Source organism: Geotrypetes seraphini, chromosome 2 (genome assembly GCF_902459505.1).
Source record: "Geotrypetes seraphini chromosome 2, aGeoSer1.1, whole genome shotgun sequence".
Classification (NCBI taxonomy): Eukaryota; Metazoa; Chordata; class Amphibia; order Gymnophiona; family Dermophiidae; genus Geotrypetes; species Geotrypetes seraphini.
The window spans coordinates 41,043,937-41,063,462 of NC_047085.1; the positions used below are offsets into that span (position 1 = coordinate 41,043,937).

The 19,526-nt window shown below is 42.5% G+C and overlaps 1 protein-coding gene across 1 annotated transcript in view; it reads right to left on the reverse strand.

The window, feature by feature from the left end:
* The window catches only part of RNF139 (ring finger protein 139), a 41,157-nt gene extending 26,077 nt beyond the window's left edge, over positions 1-15,080 (reverse strand). The window contains exon 1 of the mRNA XM_033932956.1: positions 14,754-15,080. Coding sequence (XP_033788847.1) covers positions 14,754-14,922 — 169 coding nt within the window. The 5' untranslated portion in view covers positions 14,923-15,080. The remainder of the gene's footprint in view (positions 1-14,753) is intronic.
* Between the last annotated feature and the right edge of the window lie 4,446 nt (positions 15,081-19,526).

The window sequence follows — 19,526 nt, forward strand, 5'->3', positions numbered from 1 at the left end:
AACATGCAAGACCATCTGGATGATAATTAAAGCTGAAGTGGAACTGGACCCTGCAACAACAATGACCTAAAACATACCAGTAAATCCACCAAGGACTGGCTGAAAACTAAGAAATGTAGAGTCCTGGAATGGCCGAGTCAAAGCCCTGATCTTAATCCCATTGAGATGCTGTGGGGTGATTTGAAAAGGGCTGTACATGCAATACACCCCTCAAACATCTCACAGCTGAAAGAATTCTGCATTGAGGAGTGGGCCAAACATTCCTCAGACTGATGTCAGAGACTGGTAGATGGCTACAAGAAGCTTCTCACTGCAGTTATTTCAGCCAAATGGGGTAACATTAGCTATTAGGGTTTCCTAATTTATTCCTCAGTTAGAATACACATTTTTGTGGATATCTTTTGTTTCATGAGTAAATCAAGGAAAATGTTTGTTGTTTACCTGCAATTATATCACTTTCTTTTCCAGAGATAAATAAACAAAAGATTTGATATCGATATGTGAACATTTAAGAAAGAACTGAATATTTCATGGGGAGTCCTAATTTTTTCACATAACTGTATGTTGTCGTTGTGTAAGGAACTGCGGAATCTAGGTGTAAGTTTTCATCTTTACGATGATGATGTCCAGTTCTTGATTCCTGTGGAAAAATCGATAAAGCCTTGTTTGACCTAAACGTTTGTTTTGAAGTAATAAAGGACTAGATGAGTCAAAATCGGGTAAAACTGAATGTGGAGATAACAACTTTCATTTTGTATTGCTGTCCCAGTTCTGCAGAAACTTAGATATTTGGGGGTGAAACATAGAAAATGACGGCAGAAAAGGACCAGGACCCATCCAGTCTGCCCACACCAAAGACCCACCCCCTATCTACCTCCATGAAGAGATCCAACATGCCAATCCCATCTTTTCTTAAAATCTGGCAAGCTGCTGGCCTCAATTACCTGTTGTGGAAGATTATTCCAGCGATCAACCACCCTTTTGGTGAAGAAATATTTTCTGGTATCGCCATGAAAAATTTCCCACCCCTGATTTTCCACGGATGCCCTCTTGTTGCCGTAGGTCCTTTAAGAAAAAAGAGATTTTCTTCCACCTCGATACGGCGGTGGTGTTAGATTTCTCACTATCTTTCAAACCGCAGATAAAAGCTGTGATTTCTTGCATGTTTTTCAAATTACGACTGTTGTGGAGGTTGAGAGATTATCTTGCATTGTATTGATGATCACTCCGTTATTTGACTACTGTAATTCTCTTTACTTGGGATTGCTGAAGTGTGTGTTGCAAGCTATGCAATTAGCAAAGAATGCTGCTGCACGTGTGATTGCACATGCTTCCAAATTTGATCATATCACGCCTATTCTGTGTGATTTACATTGGTTGCCAATTGACCTTAAAATCTAATTTAAGGTTTTATGCATAATCTTCAGGCTGCTGCAGAACAATTGCCCATCTTGTGCTCTGCCTTACAGTTTTATTAACCAACTAGTGTTTAAGCCCATTACATTAACGGGTGCTAAAGTAGATGTCTGTCTGTTTTGTTTTTTTCTTTGTCTCTCTCTCCTTGGACGCTGCCTGTCATTCTTTCTGCCTGTCTCCCTGCCTGCCTGTATTTCTCTGTTGTGCCATGCCTGCCTGCTCCGTGGCCCCCTTCTGTTCCCCCCTCCCAGAGCAAAGCATGATTGCTGTCTGCCCCCAGCATACCCCTCCCCCCAAAGCAGCCCCCTTTCCCTCTCCCCCTGTTGTGCCATGCCTGCCCCTGTTGTGCATGCCTGTTCTTACCCTCCCGGCTTCCTGGTTTCTTCTGGCCCACCGGCACGAACCGCTGCCGCTCCTCTTCAAAGCAGCCTGCTGAGGATCGCCAACCAGCTGTAGCGAACCTAGCAGGCTCACAAACCTCACGATCGCGTCAGAGGGAACGTGCTACCGAGATGGAGAGCGGCTTGCGAGGTTCACTACAGCCAGCTGGCAAACTTCAGCAGGCTGCTTTGAAGAGGAGCGGCAGTGGTTGGCGAGTGAGGGCGAGAAGGATGAGTTGCCGGCATGTTCCCTTCCTCCATGTTCGAAAATGGAATTCGGCATGGACCCAGAGACCACAGTTGCAGAGAACATGCCATTCTAAGTATGTATGCGCGCTTAGGGTTTTATTATAGAGGATATACACTTTGCGATCTATGGACAGGATGTGTTTGATGGTGCCATCTTTGAGCTCTGTGAAGTTATCAGTAACTCGCAAGACTATGTTGCTTCAGTTTAGAACGGGTTTGAAAACAGCCCTATTTGAATGCTGTTTTGTTAAGTGAGGTAAATGGACGGGGAGAGGCTTCTGAATACCTTCATTTTGGAGGGTTGTATGACCTGATTTTTTATCTTTATGTTTATGATATTTTAGATTTACACATTCATTTTTTGTCAATGCTTGTATATTGTTTGTATGTTTTATGTGCCTAATAGCAGGTCTGTATACAGCAGTGGTCTCAAACTCGCAGCCCGGGGGCCACATACGGCCCGCCAGGTACTATTTTGAGGCCCTTGGTATGTTTATCATAATCACAAAAATAAAACAGTTTCTTGATCATATGTCTCTTTAGCTATAAATGACAATATTATTATTGGAGACTTGGCCAAAAGGAAAGATTTATAAACTATGAAGAGTTTTACCTCATGCAAAATTGTCATTTCTTTAATAAGTCATTAACTATTTTTTCTGCGGCCCTCCAAGTACCTACATATCCAAAATGTGGCCCTGCAAAGGGTTTGAGTTTGAGACTACTGGTATACAGTATATTGTTTCTTTCCATTTTATTATGTATATAATACTAGTACCTGAAGGGGCACATATATTCCTTGTAAGTTTTTCTTTTCCTGCTTGTGTAGCATATAAAAAAAAAACTGCTGGCCAATAAGTTATAAGGTCTGTTATCTTTGTGTTCTGAGCTCTGTGTCCTCATTTTGTTCTGTAAGCCAGCTTGTGTTTTAGCTAAGCGATTCTGCTTCTCATTTAGATAAGAAACATTTGCTAAGAAAGAAACATTTGCTCGAACTTAAACAAAAGGACAGTATTATATTCCATAGTTACCCTCCCCCCTTATGTTTGCTACCTTTTTCTAGTTGCTTTTATGTATCCTGTTACCATATATGGTCTTTCCTACAGTCATATGCTAAAAAAACTGACCCATGTGAAATGCTATATATATGTTACAGTACTCTGAATAAAAGAGATATCCCTTTGCATGTGCGTTTGTGTGTGTGTGTGTGATTTCTTTCTAAAGAGGTGTCCCCAGGTGTATCTGTAGTGAGGACAACAGAACGAGGCTAATACAAATTGGGACCTGGTCGTTTCAGTACCTGCCTCGAATTATTGGATTTGCGGGCTACAAATATTTTAAATAAAATAAATGAATAAATACTGAAGTCTTCAAGCATTACTGCTAAATTGATAGCATATTTATGATATGGAGCAAAGAGCAGACTCTCCAATGCATTAATCACATCCTTCAGATTCAAAATTAACTATTCCCCAGAAAAATGTTCTGACTCCACAGTTTTTATCAGCAATGACAAAGGAAAGAAACTTCTGCGATTCTCTGCAAAATAGTCTAGAGCTAGAAAAACTGAGTGAATAAAATTAACAACGAAGACCCACAGCCACTACTCCAGGAGGATGAATTGCCAAAAGCGGTATTTTCTGCTCCATGAACATTGCTGCTTTATACTTAGGGCTCTTTTTACAAAAGTGCGTTAGGGCTTTAACGTGCGGAATAGCGCACACTAAAATGTCACGCCCGCGAGCCACTACCGCTTCCTCTTGAGCAGGCGGTAGTTTTCGACTAGCGCACACTAATCCGGTGCGTGTGCTAAAACGCTAGCGCACCTTTGTAAAAGGAGCCCTTAGTGGTTGCCAAGAGGCTAATTAATGAAAGTTCCTAAAATAAGTAGAGAATGGCACAAGTCCTGGCAATATGACAAGCTGCCAATTAGGCCACCAGATATCACAGGATCCATAGGAGTTGAAACAAAAATATATATATATATTAATACCCTTTGGAGATGGACATCAAAGACCAAATTAGTTTCTAAGCTATGAACTATGATTACTGAAAAATCCATAACCCAGAGCCAAACCAAATATTATTTTATGAGTCAAAGTACACAATATGAAAATGACTTGCCTCTCTATAAAGGAAAAAAAAGTCCTATCTAACATTCATGACCTACATACTAGCATATTTATCGTATTATGCAATACCTGCAGCTATTTTTGAGTTCTCTTCTAAAGGGCCAACAATTATTGCAATAATCTAGTTGTGACAAAACAAACACATGCACTGTAATCTAAACCAATTACAAATAATTATGGATAATTTGTTTTAATTTCAAGAGTTGCCATACAAGGATAGACCTAAAATCTATCAAGTCTAGTATCCTGTTTCCAACAGTGGCCAACCCAGGTCACAAGTACCTGGCAAGTTCCCAAAGAGTAAAATAAATTTGATGCTGCTTATCCTAGAAATAAGCATTGAGTTTTTATGAACTTTTCTTTTAGGAAGTTATCTAAACCTGGCAAAATTCCAGTGTGTAATTACATGTTGAGTGAAGAAATATTTTTTCCACTTTGTTTTAAATCTACGACCATATTTCCCCCAAAATAAGAGTGTCATTAATTTTGGGCCCAATAAACACATTAGGTCTTATTTTGTAGATCATATTTTTTTTCATGTACAATGATCATCTCTCCCTTCCTCTCCTCCACCCCAATTCTTCCTTTTTCCTTTCTCTCCCCCATATGTGCAACATCTTTCCTCCCCTCATGCCTTCCTTCTGCAGCATCTTTCTATCCCTCCCTCCCATCCCTCTGTGCAGCAGAACCCTTGCACTGTGACAAGCATCTTTCTATCCCTCCCTCCCATCCCTCATAAAGCAGAACCCTTGAGCAACTCCCCCTGCCACGCAGGTTGACCATCCCATCCTTCCATCTCTCTCTCTTCCAGCCGAACCCTGCTGACTGCAAGTCCTGCATACCTCCCTCCACAACTCCACGGAGCTGCTTTGCGGCCTTCTCCCACCAGGGCCTTCCGTGATCATCAGTGATGTAGCAGAGGGAATGCCCTGGTGGGAGAAGGCCGTGAAGCAGCTTGTTTAGAGTGCTCCCGACGCTGCTCTGAGAAGGAAGGTAGGTCTTATGGTCAGTGGGGTTTGGACGGGAGGGAGAGATGGAAGAGTCAGTGGGGGTTTGGCTGCACAGCAGGGGCAGGAAGCGCTGCTGCCGGCAAATCCAGGGACTAGGGCTTATTTTAAGACCTACCCCGAAAATCAGGCTTATTTTCGGGGTAGGTCTTATTTATGGGTAAACACGGTATTTAGTAGCTTCAATGCATGTCCTCTAGTCTTTTTGGAAAGAATAAACAAGCGAATTCACATATACCCATCCCACTCCAGTCAGTGTTTTATAGACCTCTATTATATCTCCCCGAGCCATCTCTTCTCCAGGCTGAAGAGCCCTAGCTGCTTTAGCCTTCTCTCATAGGGAAGATGTCCCATCTCTTTTACTTATCGTTTTCATTGCCCTTCTCTGTACCTTTTCTAAATCTGCAATATCTTTTTTGACATGAAGCGACCAGAATTAAATACTGTGTTCGAGGTGCGGCCTCACCACAGAGCAATATAAAGACATTATAACATTCTCATCTTTTCTGATCATTAAATTAACCTGGAGATCCAAAGTCGGTTGTTTTCAATACCATTCCTAAAATTCTCAGGGTGATTCCCAGGGAAAATTTATTTCATCAGTCCTCAAAGACTGACTGACCTACTACAAGGGAAAACACGTGCTTTTCATCACAGAAAATTTTTCCCGTTTAATTTCAGAAAATCTAATAATATCCCTTTCCACCCTATCAGCCAAAAGTATTCTGCTAGCTGTTTTATTTAGTTTCTGTGATTAACTTCAGTGTTAGCTACACATTGTTTGCTGAACCTGATGGTTATGCAATTAGATGCCTGAACCAGCAACTATCCTAAAGGTTAATCAAATCCTATTTAGCCCTTAATACTTTGTTGCATGATTGGTAACCGTTCTATCATTTCCATGAAATGTGGATTGCTAAATGGTACACTGTTATGAAATGCTTTAAAGACAAATTGATTTCACCTATCCTTGCTTCAAGCTTGTGACTCAGCCTGCAAGAGCACTTCATTCCTGTAATCAAGATGTATATCATGTATAAAGAGGTTATGTCCTTACCTTGATAATATCTTTTTCAGTAGATAGGCGAGTCATTCTAGACAAGCGGATTATCTCTCCATGGCCGCAAGCCATTTGCAGAAGGAATCCACTCCAAATTTTTTCTGTGTCCCTCCTACTTCACTGTGAGCTCTACTGCCACCTGCAATTAGTACCCAAGCATGCTAGAGTTCCAACCAATTATGTGAAGACAAAGAGGGGACATAAACACTGTTAACATGAAATATCCCTGTAGATGCTAAAACATATCAGACAATATCTGTCAGGGCCCAAAGAGCTGACTGGCATCCAAGATACAACTTAGAGAAGCTTATACAGAAAGAAATAGTAGACAGGCACAGGAAGGACAGGGCGGGAGTCTAGAATGACACACCTATCTACTGGAAAAGATATTATCACGGTAAGGATAATATTTTTCCAGTGCAATAGGTGTATCATTCTAGACAAGCAGGACATACAAAAGCAGTCCCAAAGAACCAGAGTAGGCTGACTGTGCTGGCCAGTAACACCCTCTGACCAAAGAGTCCTCTCATGCCACAACTTCCACTCTGTAAAACCTTGCAAAAGTGTGTAGAGTGGACCAAGTTGCCGCTGTACAAATCTCCTCTGGAGAGACTGCACTAGCTGGAGCCCATTACACAGCTACACCTCTAGTCAAATGCACCTGAACAGAAACAGGGGACTGTGTCCCATACACTATGTAGGATGACTAAATGGCCTTATAGATCCAACTGGATATCGTGGCCTTAGAAGCAGGCATGCCTCACTTAGACGAATGAGTCAGCACAAATGGATGATCAGAGAGCCTAAATTCGCTGGTGGCCTCTAGATAGTGAAGAAGCACTAGTCTCATGTCCCACTTTAGCAAAATGCAGTCCTGTTTCTCAGAACCACTAGAGTTGGAATACAGGCAAACTGACCTCCTGATTCACATGAATTGCCGACACCACCTTCGGCAGAAAAGAAACAGTGCGCAGGGAGACTCCAGTCTCCACAATTCTGAGGAAAGGGTTGACAGGAGCTCCAAAAAGCACCACGCTGAAGACAATGCTACCAGAAAACTGCCCTAAGCGTCAAGTCTTCTTCCAAAGGCTCAAACGGAGCCTTGGTGAGGCCTCTGAGAACCACGTTGAGGTCCCACGAAAGGAAAGGTAGTTTGATAGGTGGAAGAATACGAAAAGTACTCTTCAGAAATCTGGCAACGTCTGAACGAGAGAGCCCAGCGACTTTGACTCGAAGCGAAACCATAGTGAGACCATTTTCAAGGCCAATTTGAAGGCCAACACTACCGAAACCAGAGCTGAGAACAGTTCCACATGCTCTTGTGTGCACCAATACTGGAGGATCCTTGCCCGCCCCCCCTTTCCTCCTTATTGTAGGTAGAGACCTTATTGTAGGTAGAAACTGTAGCTTCCTTCTTAGACTTGAGAAGGGTGGCAAGAACCATGGCTAAATAGCCTTTATGCTCTTAACGCTTCATGTTCAATAGCCAAGCCGTAAGAGATCCAGAACACAGGGGAACATACAGAAACACCCAAAAATCTGAAATTCAGACCTCCCCCGATTCACTTCACAGGCTGAAACAGCTTTACTCACTGTGTCCTGTACTGCAGCCTACCTTAGCCCTTTACAGTAGCTGGAAAGGAGGAGAATCACTGTTTCAAGCTGGGACTGCCTCTTCAATGTTGATTTTTGGGCTGCCAGTCAGAAATCCCCACCCCTGCAGACCAACAGACGCGCTTACAGAAGGGGGGGAGGCGAAAAATGCGTGACACTACTGAGCCTTCTAAGGGTGCCTCATAGCTTGCGCTCAAACCCCTGCAAGGCAGAAGTTGAGAAACGTGAGGATGGCCCCCAAGCTTCTAAAATTCTTATGCAGGCTGGCTAACAGGTACCACTAGGGATTGGCCTCTCAGCTGCAAAACGGAGGCTGCGGCTTCCCTATACAGGCAAGGTGAAAGCTCCGCGCACAGAAAACACCGAATAAAATAAGAAAAAGAGAGAACAGAACAGAAATACTCACATTTATATATCTTCTTTGAAATTCTTCCATTTATCTCCCTTTGAAACTCTATTTACATATGCAGATGACATCCTTGTCCTCCTCGAGATAGATTCTAACATCACTAACATCACCGAAAATATAACAGCTTGCATAAAGAAACTCCAATCCTGGGCCTTCACTGTACAAATTAAGCTGAATGAGTCCAAAACAAAACTACTCTGGCTCGGCCCAAAATTAGATCAGTTACCTACGCTCATTCCACTACCTTCTGGTCCCACACTGCGGATCGAATTCTCAAGCAAAGTTTTGGGCATCATTATTGACTCTACACTTTCCTTTAATGATCATCTCAACTCTCTGGTAAAAAAATGGGTTTTTTTAGTCTTCACATGTTGAGGAAAGTGAGATCCTGCTTCCATCAACAACATTTTGCTGTCCTTGTACAATCAATCATTCTTTCCAGACTGGACTATTGTAATTCCATCTATCTAAGTCTAACCAATAAAAATCTTCAAAGACTTCAGTGGATCCAGGACACTGCAGCTAGGTTGATCTTCGCAAAAAGCAAATTCAACCATGTTTCCCTGCTTCTGTCAAAACTTCACTGGCTTCCGGTGATTTCTAGGATTCACTTTAAATACCTGCCTAATATTTAAGATCCTACGTGGTGGCATTCTTCCTCCCCTAATTCCACTATCCTGGAATTCTTCGAGACCTGACACTACCAGATCCGCCCACAATCTCAAACTATCTTTCCCCTTCTTAAAAGGCATAATGTATGTAGGTAAATTAGGGAAATCCCTTTTCTTCAAATTCACTGAGCTTTGGAATAACCTCCCTGCCCCGCTGCTGAACCTAGGCTCATTCTAATTATTCCAAAAGCATCTGAAAACTTGGCTTTTCTCCAAAACGTAAAGCTATCTATTTAAAATGTAAAGCTAGCTATCCTCTTCATTACCTCTAATTTCCTATTATGTCCTTCCCTCAATGAATTTACCTGTAAACAGTGCCGAGCTCTATCTTTATGGAGATGATGTGGTATACAAACTTAAGGTTTAGTTTAAACACTCCTTCTAGCTCACATGCAGAAGGGAAAGATTGCAGGTGGCAGTAGAGCTCACAGTGAAGTAGGAGGGACACAGGAAAAATCTGGAGTGGATTCCTTCTGCAGATGGCTCGCGGCCATGGGGAGATAACCTGCTTGTCTAGAACAATGTTTCTCATCGCAGGGTACATGGCATTGCCGCTGCGGAGAATATTCCCTGCCCACTTCTCAAAGCTGCGCTGCTGCTGCCGCCGCCAGGGATCCCTTCTTGCTGCCAGGGATCCTTGCCCGCCCCCCCTTTCCTCCCTCCCGAAGCTGACCCACAGGGCTTTCCCTCCGATGTCAGAGGAAAAGGGGGGAGGTTCCCAGTTACCTCTTTGCCACACTCGCTTCTTCTGCCTTCAGCGGAGGGAAGGCTTGTGGGTCAGCCACGTGCAGCGTGTGAATTGCTGCCTGCATGTCTCCCAACAAGCCACTGAAGGCAGATGGAGCAAGTGCAGATCAAATAAGTAAGGGGATGCAATCTTTCTGGGAGAAAGGAGAGGGGGGAAGGAGCGCATTGGTGCATTAAAGGGGCACGATTCTGGGACAACGAGGCTGGAAGGCAGGGAAGGGGCACGAACTTGACTCAGAATAAAGGGAGGTGGCATGAACAAGGGACACAGAAGGGAGGAGGGAAGGAGGCACTAACTTAAGACATAGGAGGGAGGGAATAGAAATGGAAACTTGTTGGGCATGAGTGAGAGGGAAAGAGATGGTGGCACATGAGGAAAGGAAAGAAGGAAAACTGGGCATAGAGAGAGAGGAGTGAGATAGAGATGCATGGGGAAGAGAAGGATGAGAGGGAGAAATGTTGGATATGGTGGTGAAGAGGGAACAGAGGGGTAGACTGAAGGGGATGCAAGGGGGAGGAATGTGGCATTGAGCTGGAGAGGGGCGATAGGAGAAATGGGCATGGGCATGGTGGGCAGTGGTGAAAAATGCTGCACATGATCTGGGGGATGAGAGAAGGAGAAATGTTGGAGGGACAGAGAAAGATGTTGGTTGGGGCAGTGAATGAGGTCCGGAGGATAGGAAGCGTGCAGGAGGCAGAAAGAAAGAAATATTGGATGCAGTCAGAAGGAAGTGCAACCAGAGACTCATGAAATCACCAGCCAACAAAGGTAGGAAATATGATTTTATTTTCAATTTAGTGATCGAAATGTGTCCGTTTTGAGTATTTATATCTGCAGTCTATATTTTGCATTATATTTTTCTGTTTTTCTATAGGTGTTACTGAGATGACATTGCATATTTTTAAATCATCTGCTTTAACTTCTTTGGAAAAAAAAAACCTCCGACTGACATTTTATCTGCATACAGTGTACTTTGTTTTTTTTTTTTTAATTTTGTGGTTACCATTATGTATTAATAAGTTATATTGTGTGTATATGAAAAATAGATGGAAGAAATTGCATTACAATTAGTACTATTATTATGGGAGTGGGGTCAGGAGCAGAGCCTGGGCGGATCTGGGGCAGAACCTGGGCAGGGATATTTGATGAATATTTGGTAGACTTATGGGGTACTTGGCTTGAAGAAGTTGAGAAACACTGGTCTAGAATGAAACACCTATTGCACTGGAAGTTGATTTACAGAACATCAGCCTGCAATACCTAGTTGCTTAACTATACTATGTAGGTTTGATTTTGCCAATGTATATTATATAGGTCGAGTTATAGAATATCAGTCTGTTATTCAACTTTCAAGTTTAATTAAAATTTTGATGTATCGCAGTATCATAAATTCAAAGCAATTTACAATTAAAAACGGGAACTCAATTATTAAATACAACAAACACATGGACATACAGACTTATACATAAGGGAAGTGGTGGGAACTACAATAAGCATAGTAAAGAAGACATAAAAGGTAAGAACAATGGGAGGATATGAACTTTAAAATAAAAATAATAAAAGTAAAAAGAAACTAAAAGTGCTTTAATTTCTCGAGGCCTGGAATAAAGGAACCAGAAATTTCTGCAAAGTGCAGGGTCATGAGAATGCCCTGCAATGATTATGTCTCAAAGGCATCCTTATACAGCCAGCATTTTAACAATCCTTTAAATTTAATTAGCGATTTTTCTTCCTTAATAAATGCTGGTAGAGTTCCATATTTTGGGCATGGGAACAGTTTATTTGGCATTTGATATAGCGGCCTATCTTGGAGAAGAATATAAAAACACAAGTTCAGGGCAGTTTACACTGAATAATAATCAGGTATTCTAAATATTTTGGAATCTTTTGGAAATCAACGTGTTTATATGCAGATAACAAAGCTAGTTTTTTTTATTACAAGGGTCCAGATCAAGTAGCTTCAAATGATTCAAAAATAGGATCTAGCTTTGGCCAGCTGATTTAGGGAACTAAAATTCTGAATCAAGGTCAAGTTAAAGGTCTGGAGAGTTTTTCTCAATTCAGCCTTTAATATGGAAGAACAAGAGAGTCAGTTTTGCTAGCATCTACTATTTGTGAAGGCTGTAAAACTTAGTGAAACAAAAAGTTTGCTATGGTTGTAAATGCACTAGTTACATCTAGGCTTGAGTGCTCAGTCTGCTCTACACTCCTGTGGCAAGGGACAGGTGAAGATTCAACAACTCCAGTTACTGATCATTTTATTGTCACATATGGTGAGTGGGGAACTGTGCAGTCTAAGGGGAAAGCATCTTGATAAGTTGATAGGTTGAATACTGTCAGCAATACTTATCATTCCCATCATGTTTGACTGCCTATATGGCAGTCATGGTGGTTACTTCACAACCAGCAATTTAAACATGAGTGACCCAAGCCTATGTAGAGTAAGCGAGGCTCTGGTTATCTTATTGGGCAGACTAGATGGACCATGAAGGTCTCTTTCTGCCATCATGTACTGTGCTTAAATTACTGTAGTTGATTCAAATTGCAACTGCAAGGTCGCTCAGTTATAAGCACATTCTGTCTCCTTCCATAATCCACTACAACCTAAGCAACTAGTAAAGGATTTGTTTTCCAAACAGGTTGGTTGGGTTTTAGAATGTGATATCCATTAACACAATTTAGTAAGCATCCCCCTTTTAATTGAAAGGGCCTACTTATTTGATGGTACAAATAACTTAAGGCCTATCAAGGAGTCTGTGTTCATCCAATCAATCACTGCTAAATGTTCCAGCTATAGTGAACTTGAAAAATTCTGATACCCAGTGCATTGTATATTATGAACCACACTTGTGGTTCATGTAATTCTTATCTTTTCAAAAACAAACAAGAAAAAAAAATCCCACACAGAATAACTAAGGCTTGGCTATTTAAAGAAGTTTTTACACTATGAGCAGTTTTGATTTGAGGATGATCTGTTTTAGAATTAAGATTTGTTCTTTATGGATTCTTTTTTTTAAAATTTTGATTTGTGTATGTTTATCCTGTTAACCCGCTTAGATCTTTAGACAGACTGGGATGGTTAACAAGACTATTAATGTATCGCTCCATGGTGCAACCTCATCTAGAGTATTGCATTCAATTCTGGTCTCCTTATCTCAAGATATAGTAGCACTAGAAAAGTTTCAAGGAAGAGCAATCAAGATGATAAAAGGGATGGAACTCCTCTCATATGAGGAAAGACTTTAAAAAGGTTAGGGCTCTTCAGCTTGGAAAAGAGATGGTTGGAGGGAGATATGATTGACGTCTACAAAATCCTGAGTGGAGTAGAACATGTACAAGTGGATTAATTTTTCACTCCATCAAAAATTACAAAGTCTAGGGGACATTCAGTTACAGGGAAATACTTTTAAAACCAATAGGAGGAAATTTTGTTTCACCCAGAGAATAGTTAAGCTCTGGAACGTGTTGCCAGAGGTTGTGATAAGAGCGGATAGCGTAGCTAGTTTTAAGAAAGGTTTGGACAATATCCTGGAGGAAAAGTCCATAGTCTGTTGAGAAAGCCATGGGGGAAGCCACTGGATTGACAGCATAGAATATTGCCTTAGGCTTTGGCCAGGTACTAGTGACCTGGATTGGCCACCATGAGAATGGGCTACTGGGCTTGATGGACTATTGGTCTGACCCAGTATGGCTATTATGTTCTTATGCACTATAAATAAGTAAATAGCTACAAAAGATTGATACAGATCATGCTGGAAAAAGGGACTACTTGGTCTGGCTAGTATTTAATAAGCTGCCGTATGAGTCATTAAACTGCCCTATTTTCATCCAAGTTCTTCATCAAGAAAAGAAAAAGACCCCATCAACACTATGCTTTCTTAAACATAATGACCAAAAAGTGGAGGTGGCCAAGGGGATAATGTCATCACTGGAGCCACACACTCTAGTTATAAGATTTATTGTTGACTAAACACCACCATGTTTTGGCGCATGCCTGCATCAGGGGTCCTTGTTTTTCAATACGAGTCAACAGAATGTGTTCACAACTCTTCGCCTCTTATATCTACCCCTCACCCCCCTAAACTCCCCCTCCCTTCTACATTCCAATTCCCTACTTAAATTGCTGTATAGTCCATTCTTAACCTGTACTTAAATTGCCATATAGTCCTTGTACTTAAACTACTGTATAGTCTTTGTATTGTCCAAATGTATTCCACTGTGAATGTTTGCTTGTAAGCCATTCTGAGCTACTGGGAGGAGGGGATAAAAATCTAAATAAATAAAATATGATCAGTCAATCCAAGAAAATACAGCTATACCATTCATGAAAGAGTAAGGTTTGTGAACAAGTATTTGCTCACATAAAAAACCAAGAACTCCCTAACACAGGCACTTGCCTTGTCAGTTCAACAATAAAATCTGTACAGTAGCCAGAGCTTGGCTCCAGTGCTATCCTTATCCCCCTGGCTGTTTCTCCTTTTTGGTGTTTTTGTTTTTCCGTTTCCCTTCTCTCTTAAAAACAAAACCAGATACATCTTCACGTCCAGCTAAGAGACTTGATTGGCCTTTTACAGATCACACAGCCATCTTGAAAGGAGGGAGATCTGTGAGGTACTTTTCGTTGCCTGTTTTTGTCTACATTTCCTAGAAACACATAACCAGCGAAAAAAGTACCTTCACCACAGGCTAGGCAGTACCTGTCTAAATCTGAATAAGAAAAAATCCTAGCCAAGAAACATGGTTTTACGCTTCTTTCCCGTTTAGGCCGCTATGGCATTCTGCTGACCCTGCAAGTTTCCTTCTCTCACCTCTTGTTGGCACGGAGTGCTACCGTAGTAATCCCACCGAGCCTGACAAAGCTGAACTCTCTGCAGGCCGCAGCACTTTCCAGGGAGGCGAACGTTCAAACTACTCAAGAAGCTATTCGCACAGATCAGCTCTGAAGCCCACACAGACCCCCGCTACGATCCATTCCTCCCCTCCCGTTTTCAGATGATCCTTCAGGAAAGAACCCAACGGTGACAGCTTTACCCCTCCCCCCCCTCACCTCCCCCGGCCCGCGCTCACCCGTCAGCCGGAGCAGGATGTGGCAGGCCGTGCTTAGGCAGCCCACGCTCGGGTCGTGGTACGAGTTAAAGATGGCGTCGATGGTGAACACGCAGGGAGCCCGAAGCGCCACGTCAAGCACAGCCCGGACCCGTTGCGCCACCCGCACCGGAGCCTCCGCTGCCGCCATGAGGAAGCCGCCCTGCTTCAGGTCTCCCCTGCTAGTTCCCCTTCGCTTCCTGTTCCTCCTCCCACGGCGCCTCCATCTTGATCTCTCGGCGCTTACTCTACCGGGTAGGGAACCGCCAACCCGCTCTCGCGGCACCTTACGTCATAATCGAGCGCACCCGAGGTCATCACTTCCGCCCTCTCGAGAAAGGGGGCGGAGCTTTGGCGGGAGCAGCTGGAGGGGGCGTGGTTTCTCGCTCGGGTCCGGACGGTGAGCTGTATTCCTCAGTTGGGGAGGGGGAGGGGTTCTAGGTGATGATCCTGGACAGAGCTCGGGCCACTTTGAATTCTAATGAGCTGAACGAGAACTACCAAATATCTTCCCATTTGGGGCCACATCACTGATGCCAAAATGGCACCATGCCTACAAGCCTACCTTTAGACTTCACGAGAGAGTATCGTCAAGATTGTGAGCATTTCCAAATGCATTGGCCCAGATATTCAGAGACCACAAGAGGCAGCCTGCCTTTCCTGTGGTCAGTGGAGAGTCTGAATGTTCAATGCTGGGCTGTTTCCAGTGACGGACATTGGAATAGCGGGGGATTTTTTTTTGGACCCACATTAGAATATCTAGGACTGCTACTGAGGTAGTCCGATTTGCCTGCTAAGCTTAAGCCAGTCAGCGTTTAATATTGCCATTTATTGTGCAATAAAGCTGGTTAACCTTTAACCACTGCCACAAATATTAAGTGGAGATAACTTGTTACCTTCTCATATTGAATATTCACGGTGAACCAAACCCTATTTAATCGGCTACCAGACGTTTCTGGACGGTTAAATATCTTTGAATATTGAGGGGATTCTCTTTTATCTATTGAGAAATGCTTTATCCTTCAAGCTTGTTGTTCTCCCCCCCCCCCCTCCGACTTTCCCCCTTTTGACCTGAGCCTGGGTAGAGAGGCAGAGTAGCAGGAAAGAAAACCAAAACAAACATTGTTAATATTCCTGCCCCCACCACCCTTTGATTTACTCCTTAGCCCTCCATCCTCTGCAGATTTTCTGGCATAAGGACAAATTGGTTTGATCTGTCCCCATTGTTGGGGTGCTGCTTTATGTTCTACTTGCAAATCTACTTGTACATACTTGCAAATCTAGAAAATTTTTGTTTTTAGAACTTGTTGCAGAAAAATTTTTTTTAGAACTTGTCACCCACATGAAAAAAAAATTTGCACACACCTAGCCAATCTTTAGAGGGAATGTTGGTGCCGCTGGCAACAAAGAGGTATAAGGAGAATATAGGTGGAAGATTTTTGTTATATCACTGTTTTAAAGTAGCATAACATTTCTACATTCAGGCAGCAAAGTTCTTTGCTTAGTCACAAGTGACAAAAAAATATTAACAGCTGGTTCTCTCCTGCGCAGCCCCCCCTATCATTGTGGTTATCCCTGAAAATGCAGAATGGAACTCTCTGACTATCCTACAAGAATAATTTTATTTCTAATTCAGAGAAAGGAAACCATAGATTCATAGTTAGCTTTCAATGGTGTTACAAGTTAATAGTGTAGTTGAAAGTACATTTCTAGTACTGAAAAAAACTGAGACAAATTAGAAAATATTTTGACTCTTCACAATTAACTTTAATTGTTTAGGTATTGATATTTTCCAAATTAGATTATTGAGTTCACTATCCCCCTGTTTTATGAACGCATAGCGTGGGTTATAGCGCTGGCAGTGGCGCTAACTGCTCTGATGTTCATATGAGTGTCAGAGCAGTTACCGCCACTGCTGGCGCTAAAAAATCTGTGCCATGCGTTTGTAAAAGAGGGGGGTATATGCGGACTGTTCTAGATCTTTGATTAGAAAACTGTAGGTTATTCAAAATACTGCAGCCAAACTTATTTTTTTCTATGATCATGTGACATCATTGCTGGTCTCTTTCATTGGCTAGCAGGGAAGGCCCAAGTTAGGTTTAAATTGTGCATTTTAATGTTTAAGATCTATCATGGTTGGGCTCCTCAGTACTCAATTTTGTTTTGCCTTCTTTTAGAGCATTAGGTTATAATTTTAGGAATTATCCCCCCTTTTTACAAAGTCATGCTAGCAGTTGCCATGCGGCAAAAGCTTCAAAGCTCTTTAAATCCCTATGGGCATTAGGGCAGTTACCACAGTGGCAGCCGTTAATGCGGCTTTGTAAAAGGGGAGGGGGAGTATATGAAGTTGAATTATCCATAGTAACATAATAAATGACAGTAGATAAAGACCTGAATGGTCCATCCTGTCTGCCCATTAGTTATATCCATTAAAAATACATGATTAAATTAATTTGTGTCTTCTTTGATATTTCTGGGTCATAGACTGTAAAGCCTACCTGGTATTGTCCTAGGTTCCAAATGCTGAAGTTGCCGTCCAAGCTCACTCCAACCTATCCAACCATCCTGTTTGCAGGATATCTACCGTAAAGTCTAGCCAGTAACATCCTCATGTTCCAAGTTAGTGGGTTCATAGACAAAACCGCGGAAGACAAAGGTGTGCGCCGACAACTGAGCGCAAGACGGAGGCGTGCGCCAAAGAAAATGACAGTTTTTAGGTGTTCCGAAGAGGGGTTTTGTTGGGGAGCCCCCCCACTTTATTTAATACAGATCGCGGCGGCGTTGTGGGTGGTTTGGGGGGTTGTAACCCCCCTCATTATACTGTAAACTTAACTTTTTCCCTGTTTTTAGGGAAAAAGTGAAGTTTTCAGTAAAATGTGGGAGGTTACAACCCCCCAAACCCCCCACAATGTGGCGTGATCTGTATAAAGTAAAGTGGGGGGGTTCCCCCACACACACCCCCGTCGGAGCCCCTAAAAACAGTTATTTTCTTTGGCTCAGTTGTCTGCGCGCGTCTTTGTCTTCCGCGGTTTTGACCGGACACCAAGTTAGTGGACTTCTCATTGATGCCCTCCCCAACCCATCCTACACCAAATTGCCACATATGAAACACAGACATGCAAGTCTGTCCAGTACCAGCCTTAGTTCATTAATTTACATACTTCGTTTTCTAATTAGAGATCCTCTTATGTTTATCCCATGCTTTTTTGAATTCCATCACCGTTTTCCTCTCTACCACTTCCCTCGGGAGGGCATTCCAGGCATCTACCACCCTCTCAGTGAAAAATAATTTCCTAACATTGCTCCTGAGACTTCCTCCCTGCAACCTCAAATTATGCTCTTTAGTTTTACCATTTTCTCTTCTCTAGAAAAGATTTGGCTCTATGTTAATACCTTTCAGGTATTTAAACGTCTGTATCCTATCTCCCCTGTCCCTCCTCTCCTCCAGAGTATACATGTTTAGGTCTTCCAATCTCTTCTCTTTCTTCTTTTGGTTCAAACCCCTTACCATTTTCGTCACCTCCCTCTGGACCGCTTCAAGTCTTTTTCTATCCTTCACCAGATATGGCCTCCAAAGCTGAACACAATACTCCAAGTGTCCTCACCAATGACCTATATAGGGGCATCAACACCTCCCTTCTTCTGCTAGTTATTCCTCTTTCTATACAGCCTAGCATCCTTCTGGCTACAGCCACTTCTTATCACACTGTTTAGATGCCTTTAGATCCTCAGACACAATCGCTCCAAGGTCTCTCTTTTTGTCAGTTCTTATCAGCCTCTCACCTTCCAGCATAGATGGTTCCCTTGGATTTCTGCTCCCCAAATGCATCACTCTGCACTTTTTCGCATTGAATTTTAGTTGCCAGAGCTTAGAACATTTTCTAAATTTTCCGGATCCTTTTTCATGTTTTTCACTCCCTCCGGGGTGTCCACTCTCTTACAAATCTTGGTATCATCCGCAAAAAAGCTAACCTTACCTTCTAACCCAGGGATGCCCACACTTTTTTTGGCTTGCAAGCTACTTTTAAAATGACCAAGTCAAAATGATCTACCAACAACAAAATTTTTAAAAACACAAAGCACACTGTACGCAGAGAAAATGTTAATTTATATTTGGGTTTTATTTCAAAGAGGTCAAGGCAGATGACTTTAAAATATGCAATGTCACCTCAGTAACAACTATACAAAAATAGACAAATATACCCCCTCCCCTTTTACTAAACTGTGATAGTGGTTTTTAGTGCAGGGAGCTGCGCTGAATGCTCCACGCTGCTCCCGACGTTCATAGGCTCCCTGCGTTAAAAACTGCTATTGCGGTTTAGTAAAAGGCAGCCATAGTGTAATCGACTCAAGTTGCCCTTGCGATCTACTGGTCGATCGCGATCGACCTTTTGGGCACCCCTGTTCTAACCCTTCAGCAATGTCGCTCATAAACATATTGAACAGAATTGGTCCCAGCACTGATTCCTGAGGCACTCCACTACTCACCTTTCTCTCTTCTGAGCGAATTCCATTAACTACCACCCTCTGGCATCTGTCCATCAATCAGCTTCTAATCCAGTTCACCTCTTTGGGCCCTAACTTCAGCCCATGGGGTTTAAGAGCCTTCTATAAGGAACCATGTCAAAGACTTTGCTGAAATCTAAGTAAATTACATCTAACACAAGTCCTTGATCCAATTCTTTGGTCACCCAGTCAAAGGATTCAATCTGATTCGTTTGGCATGATTTACCTTTAGTAAACCCATGTTGCCTC